The 25,244-nt window shown below is 40.7% G+C and overlaps 3 protein-coding genes and 1 pseudogene across 5 annotated transcripts; all 4 read right to left on the bottom strand.

The window, feature by feature from the left end:
• LOC104449139 (serine acetyltransferase 1, chloroplastic-like) lies at nucleotides 1-1,760 on the bottom strand. Its single transcript, XM_010063175.3, has one exon. It carries the CDS (start codon nucleotides 1,640-1,642, stop codon nucleotides 335-337), a length of 1,308 nt encoding a protein of 435 aa, XP_010061477.1. The 5' UTR covers nucleotides 1,643-1,760; the 3' UTR covers nucleotides 1-334.
• Nucleotides 1,761-2,714: 954 nt separating this feature from the next.
• Nucleotides 2,715-7,271, bottom strand: LOC104449138 (DNA-dependent metalloprotease WSS1). Of its 3 annotated transcripts, none has more exons than XM_010063173.3 (5): nucleotides 6,873-7,271; nucleotides 6,471-6,666; nucleotides 5,598-6,311; nucleotides 4,801-5,041; nucleotides 2,715-3,511 (listed from the first exon to the last, which is right to left on the bottom strand). In XM_010063173.3, exons 1-4 carry the CDS (start codon nucleotides 7,028-7,030, stop codon nucleotides 4,850-4,852), a joined length of 1,260 nt encoding a protein of 419 aa, XP_010061475.1. In that variant the 5' UTR covers nucleotides 7,031-7,271; the 3' UTR covers nucleotides 2,715-3,511; nucleotides 4,801-4,849. The 3 variants fall into 3 exon arrangements, with proteins under 3 accessions (XP_010061475.1, XP_010061473.1, XP_010061476.1); XM_010063171.3 differs by having other exon boundaries at nucleotides 2,715-3,443; nucleotides 6,873-7,270; XM_010063174.2 differs by having other exon boundaries at nucleotides 2,715-3,443; nucleotides 6,471-6,708; nucleotides 6,873-7,004.
• Nucleotides 7,272-13,141: 5,870 nt separating this feature from the next.
• On the bottom strand, nucleotides 13,142-15,099 carry LOC104451778 (cytochrome P450 71D11). Its single transcript, XM_010066370.2, has 2 exons — nucleotides 14,203-15,099; nucleotides 13,142-13,861 (listed from the first exon to the last, which is right to left on the bottom strand). Exons 1-2 carry the CDS (start codon nucleotides 15,097-15,099, stop codon nucleotides 13,238-13,240), a joined length of 1,521 nt encoding a protein of 506 aa, XP_010064672.1. The 3' UTR covers nucleotides 13,142-13,237.
• Nucleotides 15,100-16,179: 1,080 nt separating this feature from the next.
• LOC104451777 lies at nucleotides 16,180-17,644 on the bottom strand (annotated as a pseudogene).
• Nucleotides 17,645-25,244: the final 7,600 nt, after the last annotated feature.

Here is a 25,244-nt window from a genome sequence, read left to right as displayed (position 1 = left end):
TTTCTGTAGTTAATTGATTGAATCATAACAAATATATCCGAGATTAGAAAGTACAATTGGCAACAAAGTTCAAGCTGTGCCATGTCATATGCCACACAGCATCACATGTGTTATCACGACAAATATACATACCACGCACTCAATAGAGAAAATGCTCATCAACTAGCCCTGTCACTGAATTATGAAAGGCCAGGCACGTTACAAACCTATGAAATCTTAAGTTGCGTGGTCACTGCTACATGTTGCCAATTTAGCAGCAGCAAATAGTAAGCACCAACAACCACACGATCCAGGATCAACTAAACGTTTCAAATGCATCTGAATTTGGTCCTTGCTAAATAACATAGTCTGACCACTCAGATATATGAGAGGTGTGGTCCATTGTGAGGCTAGGCATCTTATCAAGCCTAACTGGGTTTTCCTTGCCTCCGACCAACCTCGCAGGGTTCCCGACTGCACTTGTCCGCGGGGGCACGTCCTTTAGCACTACCGACCCGGCTCCAATCTTCGCTCCATCTCCAATCCTGATGTTCCCCAAGATGCAAGTCCCAGCCCCGATCAACACCCCATCACCGATCTTCGGGTGCCGGTCACCGGACTCTTTCCCGGTCCCTCCCAATGTCACGTTGTGCAAAATCGACACGTTGTTACCAATCACAGCCGTCTCGCCAACAACAAGGCCTGTTGCATGATCGAAGAGCAACCCTCGCCCGAGTTTCGCTCCAGGATGGATGTCCACCGCGAAAACCTCAGAGACCCTGTTCTGTATTAGCAACGCAATGGCCTGCCTCCCCTGTGACCACAGCTTGTGAGCCACCCTGTGAGCCTGACACGCAAGAAAACCCTTAAAGTTCGAAAAACAGTGCACATAGCTCACGCAAGCGGGGTCTCTGTCGTGAGCTGCTCTCAAATCTTCTTTCACAGACTTGACAATTTCTCGATCTTCTGCCAGCACCCCATGAAATAGCTCATACAGAGTCCCCCCGGGAAGGCTCGGATTGCTTAGCTTGATCGACAAATGACTAGCCAACGCGCTCTCGAGCGAGTCCTGCGAAAGTATCGAGCTTTCATAGTAGTTGGACAGTATGGGCTCATGAGAAACATCCGAGCGGGCCTCTTCTCGCATCCGGAGCCACACGTCTTCTTTGTCTTCGTCTAAGTCGTCGACGACCTTCCTGATGTGCGTGGTCTTTCCTCGGTTCTGCAAAACGGGTACGCTCGAAAGGGGGCTAGAAATTCTGGGTCGGAACAAATTCGCGAACCTGAGGCTGTATCCGCGCTCGCCCGGGCATGAGTCGCGGGTAAATTTGCGATTCTCTGTTCTCGGCGCGTCGTTGACACAGGCGGCCATGTCAGAGTGGTGAAGCCAGGGTGGCTTGGTTTGAGAGGAAGACGAGGGTGATGGCAATGGTGATGGTGGGAGTGGGAGAGATGCGCGCAAGGATCGGAGGTGATTGTGGATAGAGAATCGGGTCTTGAGAGAGAAGCCAGGAGAGGCCTTACAAACACACGATGAAGATGGAGCTACGACCAGACTTCTCATGGAAACCACGATTTTCTCGGGAAAACGAGTGCCTATATTTGGGAGGATCATAGCAATTTTTTCCCCAGTGCTCGAATTAGGGAGTTTCTTTCGGCTCATAAAAATTGGTATTGAGCATGGAGAGAATTTAGATAAAAAGTTGGGGTGGAGATGATATCACTGTGTAAAGTTGAGTGGACACCGACCAAGAAAAAAAAAAAGTGGAGTGGACCATCTTGCGCTGAAACAATGTCCCTATCGTCCAAAAAGTAGAGAGAAAATGGAAGAGTAGCTACTTAAATTATGGGATACGACGCTCCATCATCTACCGATAAAAAGGAGTTGATGCATCTCGCCCAAGTCATTTTCTCTGGCGGCTCCGTACATTCCTGAGCATTCCATGTGGCTTTCAGGCTATTCATGAAGGGAGCGCTTGTTGCGTTGCGAGAAGCATAGACGCTTATCATTCGAACTAAACTTAGTAACCAATTTGATCTTATTTGTTTACAGGTTTGCCTTAACAGGGAGAAATGTCGGCAGTCGATTCATGTGTTTATTTTATTTTTTTTGTCGAGATTCATGTGTTTATGGCTGCCCTAGAATCCTTTGAAAATCATTTGAATCACAAAATGAAGTCAATCAACCCGGACTATCAAATTGAGGATGTGCATCGATACATTCTTTAAAGGCAAAAGAGCATCTCGTTCCGTGCTCGCCATGGAGCTGGGGCATGGCACCATTTGCGAAATAATACGTTTATATGCGGGGGAAATACGTGAATTGGTTTTTGCACAAACATTTTGTGTGTATGATGAGGAGGGGAACCACACCACCCCCCCGGGTGGGTGCGGAGGGGAGAGGGTTGGGGACCCATTACACACTGAATGATTGAGTGGTCCTGATCCACTCCCGCCCCCCCAATGGAAAAGAAAAACGAATAGAAATCAAATAAAAGTGAAAAATGCTTTACAAAACCATCTATAAAACAATTGATCATATTTCATTCCTCACTCAATTAGAAAAGGTGAACAATAAATTTGGAAATGGCATGAAAAGACAAGAGTGCGTAGTTTTTCAATTCCCATTTCACTAAAAAGAAAACAATGGTGAAGCTCTTATAATCTAGTTCAAGAAACAGAGAATCTTAAAAGGAAATCAAAACAAGTACGAAATAAAAACATCAGAATCCATGGAGAGATTAAAACTTCTTCACATGTTTTTCATACTCAGATTACGTGCAACTGTTGGGGATTAGTTCCGCAACATCCTCAACAGTTGGATCATCAATGATCCAATTGCATCCATCTATTTCATTTTCACAATCACCCCTTCACCGTGACCAACAGTTGCAAGACCGTCACCCCAGATCTAAGAAGACGACGAAGTGGTTGATACCCCACTCATATATCACATAACTCCAGTACAGCAAATCTGATGATAAACAAACCAAACACACATGCCAAAAATAGAGAGATCTCATTTTGGACCATTGCTAGCCAATCATCATCTTCCTGCCTTCAATGGTCTGGATAGCCAAATCAAGTTTTTGACCCCAACACCAGATTTTCAATTAAGCAAAAGGCCCAACACACTGAAGCAATTTATATGTTAACGTGAAGATGAAAAAGAAATATCAACAAGCCATGAGTCATGTGATGTGGTGATGTGGTGATGTGACAGGTGCACTCACAATTTGGCTAAAGCTTTTGTGCATCTTCATGAGATGATGACCTCTCAAAACTGATACCTTTTATCTACATGTGGGCCTAATGTTAATGAGAGATCTGAACTCTGAAGTCACTCTCTTTGCCAGTCAATCAATAGCTCCTTCAAGCCAAGATCCCTATCGTGAAAGGCAACTTCTGCACGGGCCTGAACAATTGGACCCATTATCAGCAGCATGACTCTGGATGTACAGGATCTGCATTGACCATGCTTCAGTAAACTATGGCATTCACTGAGACCGCCATCAAATTATGACAGAGACGGCTGCAAAAATGTCAATATTTCTAAATAGCATTGGAATGCTAAAGTTTGGAAAAGTATCTTATCAATAACATTGACAAGCACAGCAATGTTTCATTAATTCCTAATAAAGCACAAGATGCTCTAATTAATGATCAGTGAAAACTCGTCATCTTCTTACTGTGAAAACTAGCTTTTATACACTTCTCATGCACAGCCTCTCATAATAAGCCAGAGCTATCTCAAATTATTCTTCTTAGTCCATACATCTAGTATTGTAAGTGAAATTAATGGTTTATGTCTTCTTTTGGGGCCTGGCTCAATCAATGAATAAGAGATGCCTCTTCAAAGTGCTGAAGCAGCTCTGACCAAATAAAAACGTGCTGAAGTAGCATAAATCCATTTATAGAACAAAGAAAAAGCTGCTGAAGCAGCCATATACGACCATCAGGCAGAACTCATGCCATCTATCTATCTAGCGACAGGGTATTCAGAAAAAAACAAACTTGACATTGTCTTATTTCCCAGAGTTCTCGTGCAAGAAATGAATTTGGAGGCATAAGATTCTCAAATTACTTTCCTTTCCCTCTTTTAAAGGAACTGAATCTGAGAATCCGCACACCAGCACATAAATTTTGCTGATCTTCAACAATAGAGCACCTCATTATCACAATAATCATATGCAGGAGCTATGATTAAAATGTGGATAATTTTTAATCTCGTGAATTTTAAGTTGCAGCCATATTGACAATGGAATGGAAAATCACTTTGCTCTTAAGTCTAGTTCTATCATAAGTTAGTAGCTTTTATTCTTATGCATAAGCTGAAAGGATGCCAAGCCAACCTTTCAAACTTACAAAAATCAATTGGCAATCTAAAAATCTTGAATAAATGGAGCTTCAATAAGTCGGAAGAACACAAACACAGTCCAACTTTTAGCCAGAGTCATAGATCAAATTCACTATTGACTTTTTAATATTTATAAAATCTTTTATCCACCACCAGTTTCATACTAAATAACACTTCTAAGTCTCTGCCTGGACCACTTTGGTCTTACAGTTTTCCAGTAGGAAACATCAGCTCAGATTACTCATGCTGCAAATAAAACTGTGCCGACCTAGCTGTTGGATCTCTCATTAGTGTACATCTTCCATATTGCTTCCTTTTTTATTCAAAGCAAGAGTAGGCACAAAATCACTCTCCTCGAATCTATATATACACAAATTCTGGGAAAAAACGGTGATTGTATAGCTAAGTGTTGGCTATTCACGTTGCTTGGCCATAACACAGACAGAAGAGTGCACAACAATTACCTCCCAGTAGAAAGTAGGATCTGGAATACCGCCAACATGACATACTCTCTCAATCACCCCGACATGGTGCTCTTGCTGACACTGGAGACCCATGTGAATATCTCCACTGCTCACAAGCTGAACATCTCTCTAACTCGACACTGTTATCCAACGTGCAGAATTTACAGGACCAGGACTTAAATTTGGGGCCCTCATCCTTGAGCCTTTCCGAACCACAAACCTTACAGATTGGAGCAAGTGGCTGCACGAAACCATGATAAATAAAGCCAAATGCACAAGTTATACAAGAGTTATAGAAGGGATGAAGCAAAAGAGATAGATTTCCCATAAATCTGGTTGATGTGATGAAAATGAGGCAATGCTAGTCACACCTCAATAAAACTTTATTGACTGCATTATGTAATAAAGTTACGTAAAGTCACATTGGGGTGCAAACAAGTTACAGAGCTTCAATTAATCTTTTAGGTTTATATCCTATTCACACTTTCAGATGAAGCCAAATCTTTGAGTGAACCAACAAGGAAACAGCTTGTAAAGCAAAACCTTTTAACACATCTAGCAACTATGAGTAGTTTTAATACCAAATGATGGGCAAGGAAAAGAGAAGTGCAACTGCACATGCAACCTTCAACCGCAAGGAAGAAAACAAATTGAGATTGATCGATCTAACAGACAGGGAAAAAAAAATTATAAGGAGAAACATGCAAATATGAAAAGACTGAAAGTATCAAAACAACACAGAACAATATATCTAATAAATCAACCATTGGCATTCATTTACAATTCATAATACTCACGGGATTTAATAAAGTGCATATTCCACATGCCCACATAAGGAGCTCAATTGAAGGATCTTTAGTAGTGCCCTTAAGCCCTGGTTGAGAAGTCAGATTGGATGGCATACTAGATGAAGCATTCCCCAAATGACATTTGGATTTAGAATGCAATACATTATCTGATTCAAATTTTCTTCTCTGATGTGCACAGCTAAGATCATCTGCTGCCCCACATGTCTCATCATTCCCTGTTAAATCCACATAATTCTGATCCACATTACTGCTGGATGATTTTGAAGCTGAAGCTTCATTCAAATCACGAAATCTTTTCCGAGAGATCAAATCCGAAGCTTGGCTTCCTGCATTATCAAGCCGGGATATTCCAGGGGTTTCAATTTCATTCTCAATATTTCGCAGAATATCAGGGTTACTTTCTCTATCCCCGCCATCTTCCAATTGAGAACCACACCAGATGTCATCCTGCAGTCTCCTTTCTGCAGCCATCGCAGCTGCTTGTGCTGGACTAAGTACCATGATGCTAGTATCACCGCCAAGACGCTTTGGTCCAGATGGTAGGAGCGAACCCAAAACTGCTCTCCTCTCTGCAGCAGCCAGAGAAGTTTGCCGTAGTGATGAAATAGGTGGCTGTTTAGAGAAACCGCCAATACGCCTACCGGGAAGATCAAAACCCTGGCCGGTGCCTGTTATTCCCTTGGCCATCAACTCCTCGCACTCCTGTGATTGGCATCGCAATGTATATCAAGTAGACTAGAATATAAGTGAGGGCATTGTGACAGCACAATGCACGATGCCCAAACCACCAAGTACATGTCAGAATATAGTGCATCTATCCTAATAACCTGAAAGGACACAGAAACTTTTCTGACGACCGACCTTTCTAAGTTCATCCCAGAGCTTGTAGAACTTGGCATCATGAGGGCCGTGCGCATTGTGGCAGAGCTCATGAAGCATCGTGTCGAGGACTTGATCATAAGGATAGAAATCACCGTCTCTATTCGGCCTGCGAAGCCTCAACTTCACGTGCACCCCACGACCCACATTCAAACCCAGGAGACGCCCATTCGTTGGACTGCAATTAACACCACGCATTCATCATAACGAATCATACCTCCTACGGATCAAGAAAAGCGATTCAGAATTCCACACGACCCACATACACAGGCTACCACCCCACACAAATTCTCAATCGGCAATCACTCGCTCGTCAATCAAAGGTACGCCATTTGGCATTCTAGGGCATCGGAACGCTACCGCGGGAAAGCAGCGAAATCGTACCAGAACTCGGAGAGAAGCTTCACCCTCCACCGGCGCTTGCGCATGATGGGTTGAACCTGGTGGGCGATCCGGTCGAGGATCTTCCGGGCCTCGTCTTCCGCAGGCTTCCTCTTCAGGGCCTTGATTTCCCATACCTTGTGGAGATCGCCCTGGTTCATCTTCTTCTTCTTCTTCTTCTTGCGGTCTCGGGGAGGAGGAAAAGCCCTAACTTTTACAGACTACCTCGCCGTGCATGGGAGTTTTCCTGAAGCGGCCATGGCTGCACGATCTCGGGGAAAAGGTTTGAAATGTGGGAAGGAAATTGGCGCCGATGGCGACATTTGGTTTGGCTTTCAAGTTTGGGGGCGTTTGGGGGAGGGGATAGTGCTGGCAAATTTCGAGTGGAGCTTCTTTTCTTTTCGATCTTTGGGGGCGACCGTCCCAATTCGTGCAAATAATTGGTTAATCCGATATATCGTGCCCAACAACGTTTGTAGTTACAAGGGAAGATGATACAAATGATTTCTGAATTTTAATTTAATATATAATATAGACTCTAAACTTTAAATTTGTTCGGTATGATTTCTAAATTTTACTTTAACGTGTAATATAGTTTTTGAATTTTTAGTTTGATCTCTAGATTTTTGGTAATCGTTCAATTTAATCCCTCAACTATATGAATATTTTTAATATTATTCTTCCATTAATTGACAACATTGAATAGTTTTATATAATTCAATGACTAAATTAAACATGTACTAAAAATCTAAGAATCATATTGAATAGATAAAAATTCAAAGATAATATTGCACATTGAGTTAAAGTTTTAAGACCACATTAAATAAATTAAAAGTTTATAGATCATATTATGCATTTGATTAAAGTTCAGGAATCATTTATGTCATTTTCTCCGATTATAATTGTGTTGTGCTATTTTGTGTTGAAGTGCATACTTTTTGTGCCAATGTTGTCTTGTTATGTTTGGTAAAAGCTGCTGCATTATTGTCTTGGTTATTAAAAATGATGAAAGATACTTATAATGCTATTGTGGATGACGTTTACATCTTCGCACGTTGGCAATAATGGTAAGAGCGTCCAAAGGAGGACCATCGCATATTAATCTCTATGACTAACGTAAGGATTCCACTAAGGTAACTCAGTGCCAAAGTGTTCCCCTATCTCAACAAGTTGGAGAACATGCAGGATCAAGAACCGCAAGCACGACCTTGCCATCTTTCACAGAGGGAGCAGCACAGCTACTGCCAAGACCCTTGAGTCATGTTTATGAACCGATAAGGAAATAACAGTTGTAATCACCGGCCTTGGTGGCTATGATGGATAAGAAACCTCAACCTTAAGGGAAAGGTGGGGGGTCGAAACCTAGTGGAAACATCGGTGACTTAAGCGTGACGTCGGGGTGGTGGGTTCTCCGCTAGCGTTGCTCCAGGGTTTTCCTGGCGGCTATGTACGGCTGTAAGGCTAGAACGGCTGACGAGATTTCCTGGGTATAAAAAAAAAAAAAAAAAAAAACAGTTGTACCTACCGCCCCCTCAATGCAGTTGGTTGTCTTTACAACTTTCAAAATCCATCCACGTAAAGAAAAAGTAGTTCAGGGCATGACCAACTAGAATTTGATGACACAAGGCAAGGCGATACTCGAAGCACTTATGTCTGCTTCTACCGAGACTCAAACATTGGCACTACTTCCTACACTTGTCGAAGGAACCTCTCAATCGGTGATTCAAGCATCCCCACAAAAGTCCTCTACCAAGGAGGATGTCCCAAATGATCCAAAAAGGGAAAGTGAAAAGGCCCCTCAGCCTACTAATCAATTTGAAGTGCAACCAACATAGATTGCACTTGCTCAAGCCTCTGACCAACCCGAACAAAGTGAGCTTAGAACTAAAATGGAAGAAACATCGGGAGACAAACGTCATGAAGATGACGATGATCGAGTAATTCAGAATTTCAAATCTACTGAAAGTTTTCACCCTGATCCTTCTTTCAAGTCTGAAATTTTTTTGTCCAAAGATCATGAGAATTCTTTTCAAGCTTTTCACATTTGAGGGATTACTCCACAATGATTTATTGATTTTGACTATCTTGATGTCCACGGCATTTTTCTCTCCAAACTTTTTGAAAAACTAGAACTCAACTTTTTCTTGCTTGATGAAGGAAGAAGTCTATCCCACTCTCGTGGCACTATTTTATTCAAATCTTCTTTTTCCAGACAGGGAATCTTTCATTTTCACTTTTCGAAAACAAAACCATGTCATCATTTTGGATGAATTGGCAGAAATCATCCAAACCAAGTACAATGTGTTCAAAAAGATTCCAGTAGAGCCTGATAAAGTCTATAGATTTATGCTTGAAACTCCGAACTTAACTTGTGGCTCAAAAAATATCATCAATGTATAGCCTCTCAAAATGAATATCATCTAAAAGATTTTGACCCTCTACTTGCATTCGAAAACATCTTCCACAAACGATATATCTCGTAATGAGGCAAGAATCATCTAGGCCATTCTCACGAAATTTGATGATTTCTAGGGGTGTGCAACGGAAACTGCCCGAACTGGGACCGGACCGGACCGGCTGGTTTTGGGCAATTCCCACGATTGGCGGTCCGGTTCCCGGTTTCTAATCTTGGAATCGGCGGCCAGTTGGTCCGGTTCCCGGTTCCAAGGTGGGAACTAGACCAACCGGACCGACCGGATCAGTCCAAATTTTATATATATATATATATATATAATATAAACACATATAATATATGAATATCATATATAAAACTTACTGCAATCGGAATTGCAATTGAGGTAACAACCTCTTATGTGGCCAAGAGACCACCAAAGCTCTTAGAAAACTTATTTGTTAGTTTTATCTTTTACTCAATGTGGGACAAGGCTCTAGGAGTTACTCATGCTCACACTCTCTCTCTTGCTCCCCTCACTTGCAAATGACAAGGCACTTCAAGCCTCAAAGAGTCTGACATCGACTAAACATTCAAAGTATAGAAGAGAGATTGTCTATAAAACCTAAGCTAAGCATATATTTTACTCAAATTGTTCATGGCTTTTATGCTTAAAATTAAGCATGAAACACATAAACTATAATTGATATTTACGCAAGTGAAGTTTGAATATTTTGCACATGGAAACACGTGTGAGTAGTTTTATTAGATCGACCAGGGAGCCGAATTGGATTGATTGGTCCGGAGCATGATCGTTCTTTAGTGAAAAATGAAAGTGCCAATTCTATTGGACCGGACTGGACCGAATCGGAACCGATGGTCCGGTTCGGTTCCTGGTCCTAGGACCAAACAGTTCGGTCCACGGTTCCAAAAATTGGGAACCGGTTCTCCTGGTCCGGTTCCCGGTTCCACCTTGAAAACGGACCGAACCGAGAACCGATCACCCCTAATGATTTCCCTCCCTCCCTCCCCCCCCCCTCCCTCCCTCCCTCTCTCTCTCTCTCTCTCTCTTCTTTCGTCACAAGCAAACTGCCCTATGATGCCCTCATCACTCATATCTTTTGACACAAAGACATAAACTTCTCTGATGCTGCCCTTAAAGGCATGGCAAATGTTGAACATGTGCAAATTACAAAGACCGGAAATCTTATATATATTGTGTTTCAAGAGAAACTCTCTCTTTCAACTATTTCTTGAGTATTGTATTCTTTGTTATTTGAGTAATTGTGATGCAAATTAAGTGTACAAGAGCAAGAGTAGCAGCTGAGTTCTAATAGTGAGATCTATCATGAAAAAAGATAAATACTTGCTAGTTGTAACTTTCTGAACAAATTATTAGAGAAATCTAGCCCAATTTGTGGCGTTAGTCCAAGGAGTGGATGTAAGCTTAGGGATAAAGCCGAACCAGTATATATCTTGGTGTATACTGTTTTTCACTCTCATTGCTTCCACAAGCATACAAGTTGCTCACAAGTTTTGAAAAATTACCCTGATTAGATTTTTACTTGGATTTAGTTAATTTTCGTAAAATATTGTCAAAGTTCTAAAACAATCTATTTACCTCCTCTAGTTGTGTCATTAGCCTCCAACAAAGGTAGCTCCCACACCTTGCAAAAGATAGTGGCTGGGGATCTCCGCGTAAGACTAGGTCCTAAGCATGGCCTTAAAAGGCTCATAGGTTCAATGAAGGGTTTTACACTATGGTGGGGTAAACAAACTAAGAATTCGGGTCCCAATACTTCGAGGACTATAGAATAGTAGGGGGTGGAGTGTTGAAAATATAATACTAACAATACACGAAAATGACATGATCTTACAATTTATGTCAATGCGAAATTACTAAAGAAATAACGAGAAATAATAAAAACACCAAAAATTTACGTAGTTCGGTTCGAGTATCGATATCTACATGCACGGGGAGAGTTAAAAGCAAATAATCCACTATAATCATAGAATTATAATTTACAATTGCTCACAAGCTTGGATATTTCCACATCTAGATAAATTCAAATCCAAAATATTTATAAATAAACAACTTAATTGGACATAAACTCATAGCACAAAATCACTACACATTCAAGCTCAAAGTAAAACACTTTAAATACGTCGAAACGAAGATCTCATATGCTTGTTCTCTTCCTTCCGTACAGGTTCACATTCTTCTCTCTTCATGCGCGGCTCTCTTCAGCTTGATGTGCGGCTTCGAAATGCAGCTACGTGCGGCTATCTCCTTTGATAAAAGAGACCCTGTCTTTTTTATATTATGTGCTCAGAGTCAAAACTTTGACTTTCGACACCACGTGGAATCTTTTCTTCAAAATTCGTATTCTGCTTTGCACAAAGAAGAAAAGAAAACCTTTACTATATCTTTATTTTTATTTCCTCTTTTGTCTTATAGCTATATATAATATTTTCCTTTCTTTTGTATGCCAAAAGAAAGTCTAACAAGAGGAAAACTTCTTCATCCGATTTGTAATCCACTTGAGAAATATTTCTCAACAAATTCGATTTAACAAATCGTTGTTCAGATTCAAATTTGAGACATTAATTTAACGTGGAGGCAATTCCTACACCTCGAAAAAGGTAGTGGTCAAGGACCTCCTTGTAAGACGATGGTCCTAAATATGACCTTAAATTGCTTCGTCTAGACTCTGGGGTGTAAAAGTTCAGAGGTACTTTCATAAAGAAAGGAAGAAACAATATCTCTTCAATTGGGTGGCTGAGGCGTATAGGTACCAGCACATTAAAATAAGGAATGCAATTCTATTAACCAACCGAGGTTACCTAGCAAGCGGGTAACCCTCGTCGTATATAAATTATTGTCAACATATAATTAATTATTTTCCCAAAAGTCAAACTTTTTTTTTCTCAAAATGAAATGCTAGATGAATGGATTATCTCTATATGTTTTGTAAAATAGAATTGGAAAACGTTTATTGGACTTTGTAACGAATGGGCCTATTTTAGCAATAAAATGAAAAAGGTTTAGACCTCAAAAGACTCAAGTTTATCTCTCACTTAAGCCGACGATGTTATTCCCCAGTCCATTCGTTAGTTTTCTTGCAACGAAACAGCTGACGTGGACTTTACATCAAATAGAAAATTTATCTTCACATACGATTGTAAGCCGAGAAAGCACACCCAATTTTTCATAGCTAGAATCAAGAAAACACATATAGTGAAGAAAAGAAATTTGTACACTTAATTTGAAATCCATCGTTCTAAATGCGGAATAGCAGCAATCCAAAGCCTAAGTTCAAAGTTCAAATTCTTCTCTTCTATTGTCCTCTATATCATTGACTCAATTAGACTGTCTTCACCCTTAGCGTTCAATAAATGCTTCTATGTGAGGTTATTTGTATGTCAGGATTAGATGAGAGACTTAATCACTATTTATAGAGTTTTAAATTACATGCTCTTTTATCACAGGCCGGGCTTTACTTGGCCAATACTAGTTAACCCTACATTAGATTAATTAAGAAATCTTATATCTTACTTTATTAGATTAATTTCGTAGGATGGTAAATTACAATATTAGCCCTTATCAGATGAACTCTTACAAAGATAACAAATGCGAAAGGCACAAGTTGACCAGAGATTTGCTTATCGCAACACTTGAACTTGTAATTTCATAATAGATAATTGTGGTCCCTCCACAACTAAATTATCACGCTCGGTCATACTCTCACTCTACTTTTATTCCTTTGAGAAAAGACAGATCAAGAGTTAAAAAAAGACAAGGAGCAAGTGGCATAGAAACATAAGTTAATTAATTCCCCCATAATGCATTGTTTAATACATAAACCTCCCTTTCCGCCGAACAAGTACATGATTGCATTCTTTATGTTTCTTCCCTTACATTGGCGACAAACGTCTGTAAATTTAACAACATTTGTACCAATCTTCTACGAATGTCTCAACAAGTGAAGCTAGGCTGGTACGGCTTAGGAACCACGTACAGATCACGCTTCCTCCTCTGACTCACACCCAGTGTCTCACTCATGTCCATTTCTTCACTCTTCATTCCCTCAGGGAGCTCCCAGTCAAAGTGGTACAGCAACATTGCCAGTGGAAGCTCCACATTCGCAATCCCAAAGTTCATCCCCGGACAGATCCTTCTCCCTGCACCAAATGGTATGTACTCAAAGCTAGTCCCTTTATAATCCACCGGGCTGTCCTTGAACCTCTCTGGATAAAAGGACTCGGGGTCGTCCCAGTACTTGGGGTCTCTCCCGATCGCCCACGCATTCACGAGCACCCTGGTCTTGACCGGGATCTCGTATCCATTTATCTCGCACCTCTCTGTGCATTCCCTCGGGAGCAGCAAGGGAATAGAAGGGCGCAACCTCAGGCACTCTTTTATTACCAGCTTCAGGTACTCTAGTTCGGGCAACCCTGTCTCATCTGCCTTGCCTCTCCTGTCGAAGACCTCCCTAACCTCAGCCTGCGCTTTTTTAAGGATTCTCGGATTCTTCATCATCTCCGCCAATGCCCAATCCACCTGCGTGGCTGAAGTCTCGCTCCCGGCGGCAAAAATGTCCTGCTTACACATTTCATGTTCCATTTTCGTTAGAATAACTCGAATTTTAATCCTTAGCCTCAACAAAGAAAAGCTTGGCTCAAACTATTTGATACCATCTTAAAGCATTGCAGGTATATTGAATTAATATCAGTCTTGGGTTCATGCTAATTTAATTTGGGCCATGCTTTGGTCGATACACTTCTTCTCACATCAGTATCACGTTGACAAGTGAAAGTCGACTAATGTCGAACTTTGACTTTGTTCTAAGGTAAAAAAATCCAACTGATTTGAAAGCCCAAAGCTGCAGTTCATTTTTCTTGGGAAAATTGAGCATGATGAAAACAGAAAAACTTCCCTACCAGTAGTACTGCCTTGACGTTGTCAGTGGTTAGAAAAAAATCAGGACCACTAGGATCGGCGAACCTCAAGAGAACATCAACCAAACCATCGAGTGTCGTTTCATCACTGCTTCTGTTAGCCCTCTCTTCCTCCTTTTCTCTGATTAAGTTGTTCATAATCCGGTCCAGTTGCTGACGCAACTTTTCCAATCGTGGCTTCATCCCGGTAATCACATGAAGCCACTTCAATGAAGGAAACACGTCCCCAACTTCGAAGCCAGCAGCCAATCGAATTGCTTCTTTGACTATTGTTATGAACTCCTCCTGCTCTTTGACTTTCTTCCCGAAAGCTGCAATCGAAGTAGCTCCGTAGTTAGTCGAGAATAGTCTCTGAGTAAGATTGATTGGAGACCCTGCATTAGAAGCGACCCATTTGACGAGATTCGAAATCTCTTCTTCCCTTATATGCCTAAAAGACTGGACCCTCTTGGCACTCAAGAGCTCCAAAGTGCAGATCTTTCGAAGTTGCCTCCAGTATTCGCTGTAGGGCGCGAATGCAATATCTGTTGATCCGTATGACAGCACTTCTGTAGCAAGAAGCCGAGGCCTAGTTGCGAAAGTAATGTCATGGGTCTTCATCACCTCTTTGGCCATTTCGGCTGAAGATATGACCACATGAGGAACTTCCCCAAACTGCATATGCATCAATGGCCCATATATCTTGGCCAACTCCCACAACGCACAATGAGCCGGTGATCCGAGGAGCTGGTGCAAGTTTCCTATGACAGGGAGCTTCCTAGGACCGGGAGGAAGCTTGGAAAGGCCTTTCACATCGGACTTCTGACTGTATTTTATTGCAGTGAAAATGAAGATGAAGAAGGAGAGTACAATTGGAAAGGCAAAAGCTTGGAAATCCATTTTGGGGAAAAATGAAGGGAAATAACAAAGCTGCCTTTCTGGAGAGACTTTGGTGACGATCAGCTTATAAGCTCTTTTGTAGGGCTAAAAGCTGTTTCTGAGAAAACTAGCCTATAAAAAGTTGAAATTGTATTAAAAGTCAATACATATCTCACCTTACCAAAAAAAAAAAAAGTTGAAATTGTCCGTTAGCGAGTTGGATCTTTGTGCAATCGTAGTATAAGATTCTCACAGGTTTGTCGCTAATGTAATGCTAACATCTGATGGTTGCAATATTATATTGGAAGCATCTTTAATTGGTGAGCTATTTGTTAAAATGGCTAACACAGAGATAAAGAGGAGGTGAATTGGTCTATTTTCTATTTTATTTTTTTTCACAGAATACTTTAACGAATTCTTCTCAAAGAAAAACAGTTGAGTAATACAAATGCTTCTATCTAACAAATGATGAAACGGTTGAACAGTTAGAAGAATTTGCAAACTGATTTATTGTGGTTCAGTCATTTTCTTTGATCTACATCTCTTCCCCCAGACTAACGACCATGAATCCGTGCTGTAATGCAATAGTAAACTCAAAAGGTTAAAAATAGTGACGGGTTGTTTCTACTTGAAGTTTAGTGGCTGCATGACACCATGACAAATAAAGCCAAATGTACGTGTTATAGACGAGTTATAGAGGGATTGCAGCAAAAGAGATAGATTGCCCGTGAATATGGTTAACGAAAAGGAAGCAATGTCAGTCACACCTCAGAGATACTTCATTGACTGCATAATGTAGAGAAGTCAAGAAAATTCATATCACAGTGCATACTGTTATAAAGCTTTGATTAACTTTTTAGATTCACATCCTATTCACACTTTTGCGTGTAGCCTAATGTTCAGATGAACCAACAAGGAAACAGTTGGTAAAGCAACACTCTTTAACACATCTAGCAACTATGAGTAGCTCAGTTGCAGGTTCAGTACTAATGACAAATGATGGAGAAGGAAAAGAAAAGTGCAACTGCACATGCAATCTCAACCACAAGGAAGAAAATAAATTGAGATTGAGCAATCTAACAAACAGAAAAAACTTGGAAGGAGAAAACATGCAAAGATGAATAGACTGAAAGTATCAAAACAACTTGGAACGATATATCTAATAAATCAACCACTGGCATTCATTTACAATACATAATAGTCACGGGATTTAATAAGGTGCATATTCCCCATGCCCACATAAGGAGATCAATTGAAGGATCTTAGCAGTGCCCTTAAGTCTTGGCTGAGAAGTCAAATTGGATGGCATGCCAGCTGAAGCATTCCCCAGATGACATTTCGACTTAGAATAGAATACATTATCTGATTCCAATTTGCTTCTCTGATGTGCACAGTTGAGATCATCTACTCCACATGTCCCATCATTCCCTCTTAAATCGACATAATTCTGATCCAAATCACTGCCGGAAGATCGTGAAGCTGAAGCTTCATTCGATTCACAAATTCTTTTCCGAGACCCGAAGCTCAGCTTCCTGCATCATCATGCCTCATTTTCCAGGGGTTTCGATCTCATTCTCAATATTTTGCAGAATATCAGGGTTACTTTCTCTATCCCTGCCATCTTCCAATTGATAACCACACCAGATGTCATCCTGCAACAGCCATTGCAGCAGCTTGTGCTGGACTAAGTACCATGATGCTACTATCGGCGACAAGACACCACGGTCCAGATGGTAGGAGAGAACCCAAAACTGCTCTCCTCTTTGCAGCAGCCAGAGCAGTTTGCCGCAGTGATGAAATAGGTGGCCTTTTAGAGGAACCGCCAAGACGCCTCCCGGGAAGATCAAAATCCTGGCTGGTGCCAGTTATTACCTTGGCCGTCAACATCTTGCACTCCTGTGGTTGACATCATAATGTACATGAAGTAGACTGGAATGTAAGTGAAGGCATTGGGACAGCGCAATGTCCAAAACCACCAAGTACATTTCAAAAAATAGTACATCTATACTAAAGACTGGAATGGCGATGACTAGAAAGGACACTGGGACTTTTGTAATGATCGACCTTTCTAGGTTCATCCCAGAGCTTGTCGAACTTGACATCGTGAGGGCCGAGCATCTTGTGGCAGAGCTCGCGAAGCATCGTGTCGAGGACTTGATCATAAGGATAGAAATGATCGTCTCTATTCGGCCCGCGGAACCTCAGCTTCACGCGCAAGCCTCGGTCCACAGTCAGACCCAGAAGACGCGCATTCGTTGGACTTGACGCCACTTATTCATTGTAATGAATCTTCCATCCATGGATCAAAAAAAGAGGTTCAGAATTCCCCACACACATACACGGATTACCATCCCAATCCTGGACAATCGGAACCACTTTTTCATCGAAACGAAGCAGCAAGATCTTACCAGAACTCGGAGAGAAGCTTGACCCTCCACTGACGCTTGCGCATGATGGGCTGAACCAGATGGGCGATACGCTTGAGGATCTTCCGGTCTTCGTCTTGTGCAGGCTTCCTCTTCAGGGCCTGGATTTCCCATACCTTATTGAGATTGCCCTCGTTCATCTTCTTCTCGTGTCACCAACAAAATATAGAATAAAGTTTTAAAATGAGAATTCCAGATAATAAATTTGATTAACTCTCGAAAGGAAATAATTGATAAACGAGAATTTTTTTTTTAAAAAGCCGTTGACAAGTGCCGATGGTCTACAAACCACATGGGAATACTATAGGATTCAACCCACTTAGCTCTTGGTCTTCAATCGTAAGGCTACAAGACTTCCAACCTCGTATATTAGTCTACACACACCTTTCCTAAATTGGGCAAGACACCGCTTTGTTTGTTTATTTAAAACAAACTATCAACAACTATGTCATTTTTATGGGGGTTCTCTTAAGCAGCCATGACACAATCTCGTGAAGGTTTGAAATGTGGGAAGGAAATTGGAGGTGATGGTTTCAGGTGATGGGCCTAAGTTGGCCCGTCCGCCAATGTTGGGCTTGAAAGCCCCGCCCACATGATTAGGGCCTATGGATGAAGGGGTACGTTCCTTTCTGTTGGAGGGACGTATAAAAGGAGAAAGAGAGAGGGAGGAACATACCCTTTGGCATTTTTGACATACGTTACTCTCCCTCTCTCCCTCCAAAAAAAGAAATCGAACGCTAAAGGCGACGCTGTCTTCCCTTCAAGGCCAATTGACGTCATCGGATCGAACATGATCGGTTTCTCTTCCTCAATCTTTAGCATTGGTGTTTAATCTGTGGCTAACAAGGTATGCTCGAATCCGTGGTGTGCTTTAGGATCGGTGATACGTGATTTTCCCGGGCTTGTCTTCCGCATTCGTTTTAAGGGTTCGATTTAGTGTTGAATTTGGTTTTTGGGGAATCAGTTAATCCCAACATTGGTATCAGAGCCCTAGTTCATGTTTTCCCGACCCCTTTGATGTTTTTTGATTGATTTTTCGCGAAAATAATCGGCCGACATGGATCGGGGCGAGAAATCCCGACACCCGAGCACTGTTCATCCATTTTTTTGAGTTTCCGTAAGTCGAAATCAATTTCTGAAAGCATAGGATGAAAGAGCTCGTCAAGACGAGTTCGTCAACATGTCGTGCGCCGCTGGGCGACGCCGGACGCGCCCACACGCGCAGCCAGAAGCTGCTGCGCGTGGGTGCGATGTGCCCGAAGCGCTGGCTCAGCCAGCGCGTGACGGACCGGCACGTGTGCGACACCGCTGGCCGGCGAATCGGCACGAGCCGGTCGACGAACCGACGCGTGCTGACGTCACCCAATGGTCGGTAACCGTTGGCCGGCCGGCGACCCGACCCAACCCGACATGTGCGGGAGCCTGGCGCATGCCGCGCACGTGCCGGCTGACGTCTGCGTGACGTCAGCCCGCACGCGCGCGGCACGTGCCGGTCGGTTCGTCTGACCCGGTCCGACCGGCAAGCCCGCCGACCGGTGACCGTTGACCGTTGACCGGCGTTGACCCGTTGACCATTGACCAAAAAAAAAAAAGGAATTTGTTTCTTTTTCAATTATGTCTGTGTGGGTTAGAGGTAATCCGTTTTTTATTCTGCATTTGTTGCATGAATCATGGAAAATTATGTATTTTCCATTTTATTTATTGTGGATTATAAGTGATCCATTTTTAGTTCTGCATTTGTTGCAGGAACTATGATGTATTATGCACGGATACCTACAATCTCGAGAACGGACGAAGGAAGAGCTAGACTCAAAAGGCTGATGACATAGTTAGCTGATTATCGATGGCATGATAGTGATTTAGTATCACACGTAGTCAGGGTCAATCAGATGATACAGGAAATCATCTTGAATGGTTATCTTATGCCGGATTTTGAGAAGGTGCCAGCTTTGATGAACACTCTTCCACCTGAATGGCAAGCAGTGTTAGATCGGTTATGGGAGGTCAACGTGGTCCCGGGTTATAGGAGGCTAGTGGAAGCTTTGGTAAGAGATTACTATATGATTGAGTTAACCAAAACTTCAACCCTTAGATTGAGCGCCACATGGCGCAGAGTGAATGCGCCTTGGAGGCGACATGAGAGCTCTCCAAAAGTTTTTCCACGGTTGGCAAATGTGCCTTCAAATTTCTTGGATATTTTGACTGATAGATTAGAAGGGACATTCCCTATTTATTTCTTAAATTAGTTTGAGATGTTCTTGGGTGTGAATATTTCTTTCAATGTTGTTTTTTTTTCCTTTGTATATATTGCTTAGTGTAATGAATAGTTGTATTATGTGAAAGCATTGTTATTCTATTGGATGTTAGATATTATTTGCTTTCTGTTATTGTTGACTGCTGTGGGTAGTTCATAGAAGTTTTTGTAACTTCATAGAATTTATTTTGCATAAGACAATTATATTAATGATAATTTTGAGTTAGGATTTTTGGAGGATGATTGGAAACATAGTGACCTTTTGATTCTGAAACTTTACTTGAAATTGTTCATTGATATGATGGGTCTGTGCAAAGTGGATGCATAAATGATAGGCATTAATTATTCGTGCATATATGTCTGATGTGTTCAGATCGATGGTTTCAACAACTAAGAACGTAATTGCTGATATGAACGGTAACAATTGTGAAATATTGAATATGAAGATTCAATATGTGCTGGAAAAGCAAGAAGCACTAGAAGCTCTTGACCATGTTATGGAAGATCTTGAGGATGCTGTGCGCTACCTTGAGCTGGTAGATGACCGCTTAACGGCATTTGAGCCGAAAATAGATATTTGCAATGCAGGTTCTAGCTCAGAAATGGCTTTGAGCTCTAAGTGCAAGTGTATTGATTCGTTCAATATGTGGGAATGCAAATGATCAAGTCCTTATTACAAGAAATCAAGAATTAACCAACACAAGAGAGGAAAATGTCCTCAAGTGAAGAAAATGTCAAGGGTAATGTGTTACAATTGTGACAAGAAAGGTCACTATACTCGCAACTATTGTGAGCCGAAAAAGGTAAACACCTCTTGTACATTTGAGAACTTTGCTTATGTGTTAAGTTCTGCATTATTGGCTGAATCCAATCCTTTGTGGACTGTAGATTCAAGAGCGACAGACCATGTAGCGAAGGATAGAGAATCCTTTGTGGAATTCCGACGAGTACCAACTGGAACTATGTGGATCTATGTAGGATATAACTCCAGAGATGAAGTTAAAGGGATTGGCACCTGCCAATTGAACATGCGTGGTGGACGCACTTTGTTCCTACATGAAGTTCTATATGCTTTGGAGATTCGTCGAAATTTATTGTCTGTTTTGGTATTGGTTAAGCTTGATTTTAATATGAACTTCCATAATATAGGTGTAGATTTGTATTTGGATACAAACTACTATACTTGTAGTTATTTTCTAGATTGTTTCATTGTATTAAATATTGACTATGTTAATGCAAATGTTTGTTATTCCCTTCTCACATCTCCTAATTCATTTGATAGTGATGTGAATGTGTGGCGTGTTAGACTTGGTCATATTGGCCAACAACGTATGAATAGACTTGCCAAAGAGGGCTTGTTGGGCAACATTAAAAAAGTCGATTTGCCCATATATGAGCATTGCCTAGTAGGGAAAACGACAAGGAAACCATTTGGAATAGGTAAAAGAGCTGAATTTCCTCTGCATTTAATCCATTCTGACGTCTGTGGTGCAATGAATGTGAAAGGAAGGGATGGGACTGTTTATTTCATCACTTTTACAGATGATTATACTCGATTCGGATATGTCTATTTGATTTATCATAAATCTGAAGCATTAAGTTGTTTCAAAAGGTTTATGAACTTGGAAGAAAATCAATTAGACAAGAAAATAAAAGCATTGAGATCGGATCGAGGTCGAGAATATTTATTTGATGAGTTCAGAAAATTATGTGGTGAAAAATGAATAGAAAGACAGTTGTCTATTCCATATACTCCTAAACAAAATGGTGTTGTAGAGAGAAGAAATAGAATCCTACTGGAGATGGTTAGGTCCATGATAGCGCATGCTAACTTACCTATTACTTTTTGGAGTGATGCGTTGTTAACTGCTACCTATATACTTAACCGGGTGCCTTCCAAATCAGTTAGTTGCACTCCATATGAGTTATGGACAGGTAGAAAACCAGACTTAAGTTTTCTTAAGACATGGGGTTGTGTTGCCTATACTCATGAGTCCTCTTACAAGTTTAGGAAATTGAGTCCCGAAGGAAAAAAGAGTATTTTAATGAGATACTCCGAACACTGGAAATGGTATGTGTTCATAGGTGAGCAGGAAAGTGGGAGTATAACTGAATTTAAATCACGGGATATCACATTCTTAGAGGATGAATTTCCTAAGAAGGGTGAAATAGGGGAAGATTACTCCTATTTGAAACCTTGGATCAAGATAATGATATTAGTGGAGTTCGTCCAAGTGGGAGTAATATGAGAAGTGATGAATTGAATTTAACTCATTCTCAATTGCAACCACATGATGAGACAACTTTATCATTATCTAATCCTAATGGGAGCATAATGGGGAATGATGTGCAAAGTGTACAATCTCCCATACGGCGAACAAGTCGCCAAAGTATTCCCCATCGACGTTTTGACATTGAAGGGGAAACTTTTATGATTGCTTCAAGATGAGGATGAGCCAAGAAATATTAATGAGGCTCTGAATTGCCCTAGTAAGGAAAAATGGATTTATGCAATGAAAGAGGATATGGAGTCAATGAAGTCAAACCAAGTTTGGAACTGGTTGATCTTCCAAAAGGACGCAAAGCTATTGGGAATAAATGGGTCTCAAAATAAAGCGTAAAGCTGATGGCTCGATATAAAGGCATAAGGCTTGCCTTGTGGCGAATGGGTATAATCAACAGGAAGGAATTGATTATGAAGAAACATTTTCTCCTGTAGTGAGATTTACATCGATTCGCATTATTCTGGCAATAGTGACTAGTATGGATCTTGAGTTATATTAAATGGATGTAAAGACTGCTTTTCTCAATGGAGAATTAGAGGAAGAAATATATATGGAACAACCTGCTGGTTTCATTAAAGAAGGCCAAGAAGAAAATGTATGTCGACTTTTGAGGTCGATATATGGCATTAAGCAGTCGTCAAGACAATGGTATATACGTTTTCATAATGCCATAGAGGCATATGAATTTACAATGATAGATGAGGATCATTGTGTATATATCAAAAGATCCATGGATCAATTTGTGATCATATCATTATATGTTGATGGTCTACTAATTGTCGGAAACAATATGGAGTTTGTTAATACTGTCAAGAGTTGGTTGTCTTCCAACTTTGAGATGAATGATATGGGATTGTAAACCCATAGACACTCCTATTGCAAAAGGTGAAGGATTGAGCCATAGACTGTGTCCAAAGACTCCACAAGAGAATGAACAAATGAAACATGTTCCTTATGCTAGTGCTGTTAAGAGCTTGATGTACGCTATGATGTGTACAAGACCTGACATATGTTTTGCAGTTGGAATGGTGAGTAGATACCAATCCAATCCAGGTCAAGCGCATTGGAAGGCCGTTAAGAAAATACTAAGGTATCTAAAGGGGACTGCTGATTATACGCTAAGTTATTATGGAAAGGATCTGCGACTCTAAGGCTATTCTGATGCTGATTGGAGAGGAGATTTAGATGAAAGAAAAATCTACCTATGGGTTTGTTTTCTTACCGAATAATGGTACCATATGTTGGAGCAGTAAGAAACAAAAGTGTATAGCCTTGTCCACGATGGAAACTGAGTTCGTGGCATTATCAGCAATAATATAAGAAGATGTTTGGCTTAAGAGATTATTGGATCATTTAGGTATTATTAGAAGTGTTGCAGATTCATTGTTGGTTAACTGTGATAGCCAAGCAGCAAAAGCGTACACCAAAGATCCAAAATATCATGGCAAGACCAAACATATAGATATCAAGTATAATTTTGTCAAAGATATGGTTGCACGAAATGATGCGAACTTACAGTACATATCTACGCATAGAATGGTAGCATATCCTATGACAAAGCCAATACCTAGAGATGTGTTTTGTGGCCATATGAAATCTCTAGGATTGCGTAGAGTCTGATGTACTGGATTGTAATTTCCCTGAAGTGTTCACATTTGATGAATTTGTGTTTTTCATCATTAATGCCTATGGATCTTTGTTTGATCTTTATGCATCTTAATGCTTAGTGTATTATTTTAAGTTGAGAAAGTATGTCGGACAGATATAAGATTAGCCCACTCACACGAGTAATCGCCTCTATTTACTTTGTGATAAATAGAGATGAGACTGTTTTTAAACTTATTATCTAGGTGATAATCGAGAGCTAAAGCTTAAAATACGTATGTCGCCTTAACTGAGTGTTAAGATGAGGACATAATACTTACTATGTCTGAAAGTAAAATACCCCACATATTTTACTTTATCTATCTATGATGCCAGATGTGAGTTCTGATGAATTTTGTGAATGAGTAGATACGTGAACTCAAGTTAGACATTGGGTATGTCTGAACTATCATCTGTACGGTATTGAAGGTGTAGACATACGCTCCATGGTAAAGGAGTTATTACTGTAGTACGTATTTCATACTACGTATGCATGAGACGACCAATAAGAGTGTCAAAAGTTTGATCTCAACTTTTATGTCGTGTGAGACTCTTGATGAAAAGAGTTCCTCAATTTTTAGTCCCCTCATGACTCTTATTTATTCTCAAGATTTATATTTAGTGTTTGCTATCTTAGGATGTTGCCAATGGTCATGAGTTGATTCGATCTAATGGGACATTTCTAGAAAAGCAAGCTGAACTGAAATTGAGATTTCGAAGGCGCGTTGGAATTGTTATATTATCTGATAAGTATGAAAGCTAGTATGAGCACCTATAAGGGGTGAATATGTGCGAAAACAAATTTTGTAGAGTAAAGATTATAATTTTACTTTTAAACTGACTCTATTTAGCAATAGATTATGAAAAGGAAATTAGACTCTAACAAACAAATATTGTTGCGATAAAAGTAAAGAGCTTAGGGAAGAGAATAAGAACATAGGGTTTATAGTGGTTCGGATTGATCCAAGCCTACGTCCACTCTTCCGCATTGACAGCCCACCGGCTGGATTTCACTAAGAAGCAAAAGAGTTGTTATAGTATAGCACTTCCTTGATTCCACAGTGTAGAGACTCTGCTATACTTCCTCGAGGTCTCATAGAAATATAAACGCTCTTTTGAGTACAAGTTTTCACTCAACAATTGAATTTGACAAAGAACAAGGAGCTTCAGATTTTAGAATTCTTTTATCGCGTACACACTCAAATAACTGGAACGACTTCCTTATATACTCCTCCATGCCTTCATACCCGTTGGCACTTACCAAAGGAGTTCGTCCAATCTACCCGTTGGACAGAATCAATTAGGAAGATTTCGAGTTATTTAAGGAATATAACGATAGCCCACCAATCATGCCCGCCCATACAATCAGGATCTAGGTTTCCATAAGTAGAACCTTCCAAGTATGTTTCGTCAATCAACGGATCTAAATTACCCGAATTGAAATTAAAACGAATAACAGATTCCAAGATGCTATCTCCAGTCGAGAGATCTTATTCAGTCGATAGAATCAAATCCTTAACAAGATACTCAAATCTGGATAAGTCTTCTTCGACGGTC

This window comes from Eucalyptus grandis, chromosome 6, assembly GCF_016545825.1.
Source record: "Eucalyptus grandis isolate ANBG69807.140 chromosome 6, ASM1654582v1, whole genome shotgun sequence".
Taxonomy (NCBI): Eukaryota; Viridiplantae; Streptophyta; class Magnoliopsida; order Myrtales; family Myrtaceae; genus Eucalyptus; species Eucalyptus grandis.
The sequence above is the reverse complement of the archived record's forward strand: the minus strand, read 5'-3'. Positions and strand labels throughout refer to the sequence as shown.

Coding starts and splice junctions, on each gene's coding strand:
- LOC104449139 (XM_010063175.3), bottom strand. CDS start 1,642: ATGAGCCGAAAGAAACTCCCTAATTCGAGCACTGGGGAAAAAATTGCT.
- LOC104449138 (XM_010063173.3), bottom strand. CDS start 7,030: ATGAACCAGGGCGATCTCCACAAGGTATGGGAAATCAAGGCCCTGAAG. Junction 6,667..6,872: donor AAGCTTCTCTCCGAGTTCTG/GTACGATTTCGC, acceptor TGTTAATTGCAG/TCCAACGAATGGGCGTCTCC. Junction 5,042..5,597: donor TATGCACTTTATTAAATCCC/GTGAGTATTATG, acceptor GGTTTCGTGCAG/CCACTTGCTCCAATCTGTAA.
- LOC104451778 (XM_010066370.2), bottom strand. CDS start 15,099: ATGGATTTCCAAGCTTTTGCCTTTCCAATTGTACTCTCCTTCTTCATC. Junction 13,862..14,202: donor ACGTCAAGGCAGTACTACTG/GTAGGGAAGTTT, acceptor ATGTGTAAGCAG/GACATTTTTGCCGCCGGGAG.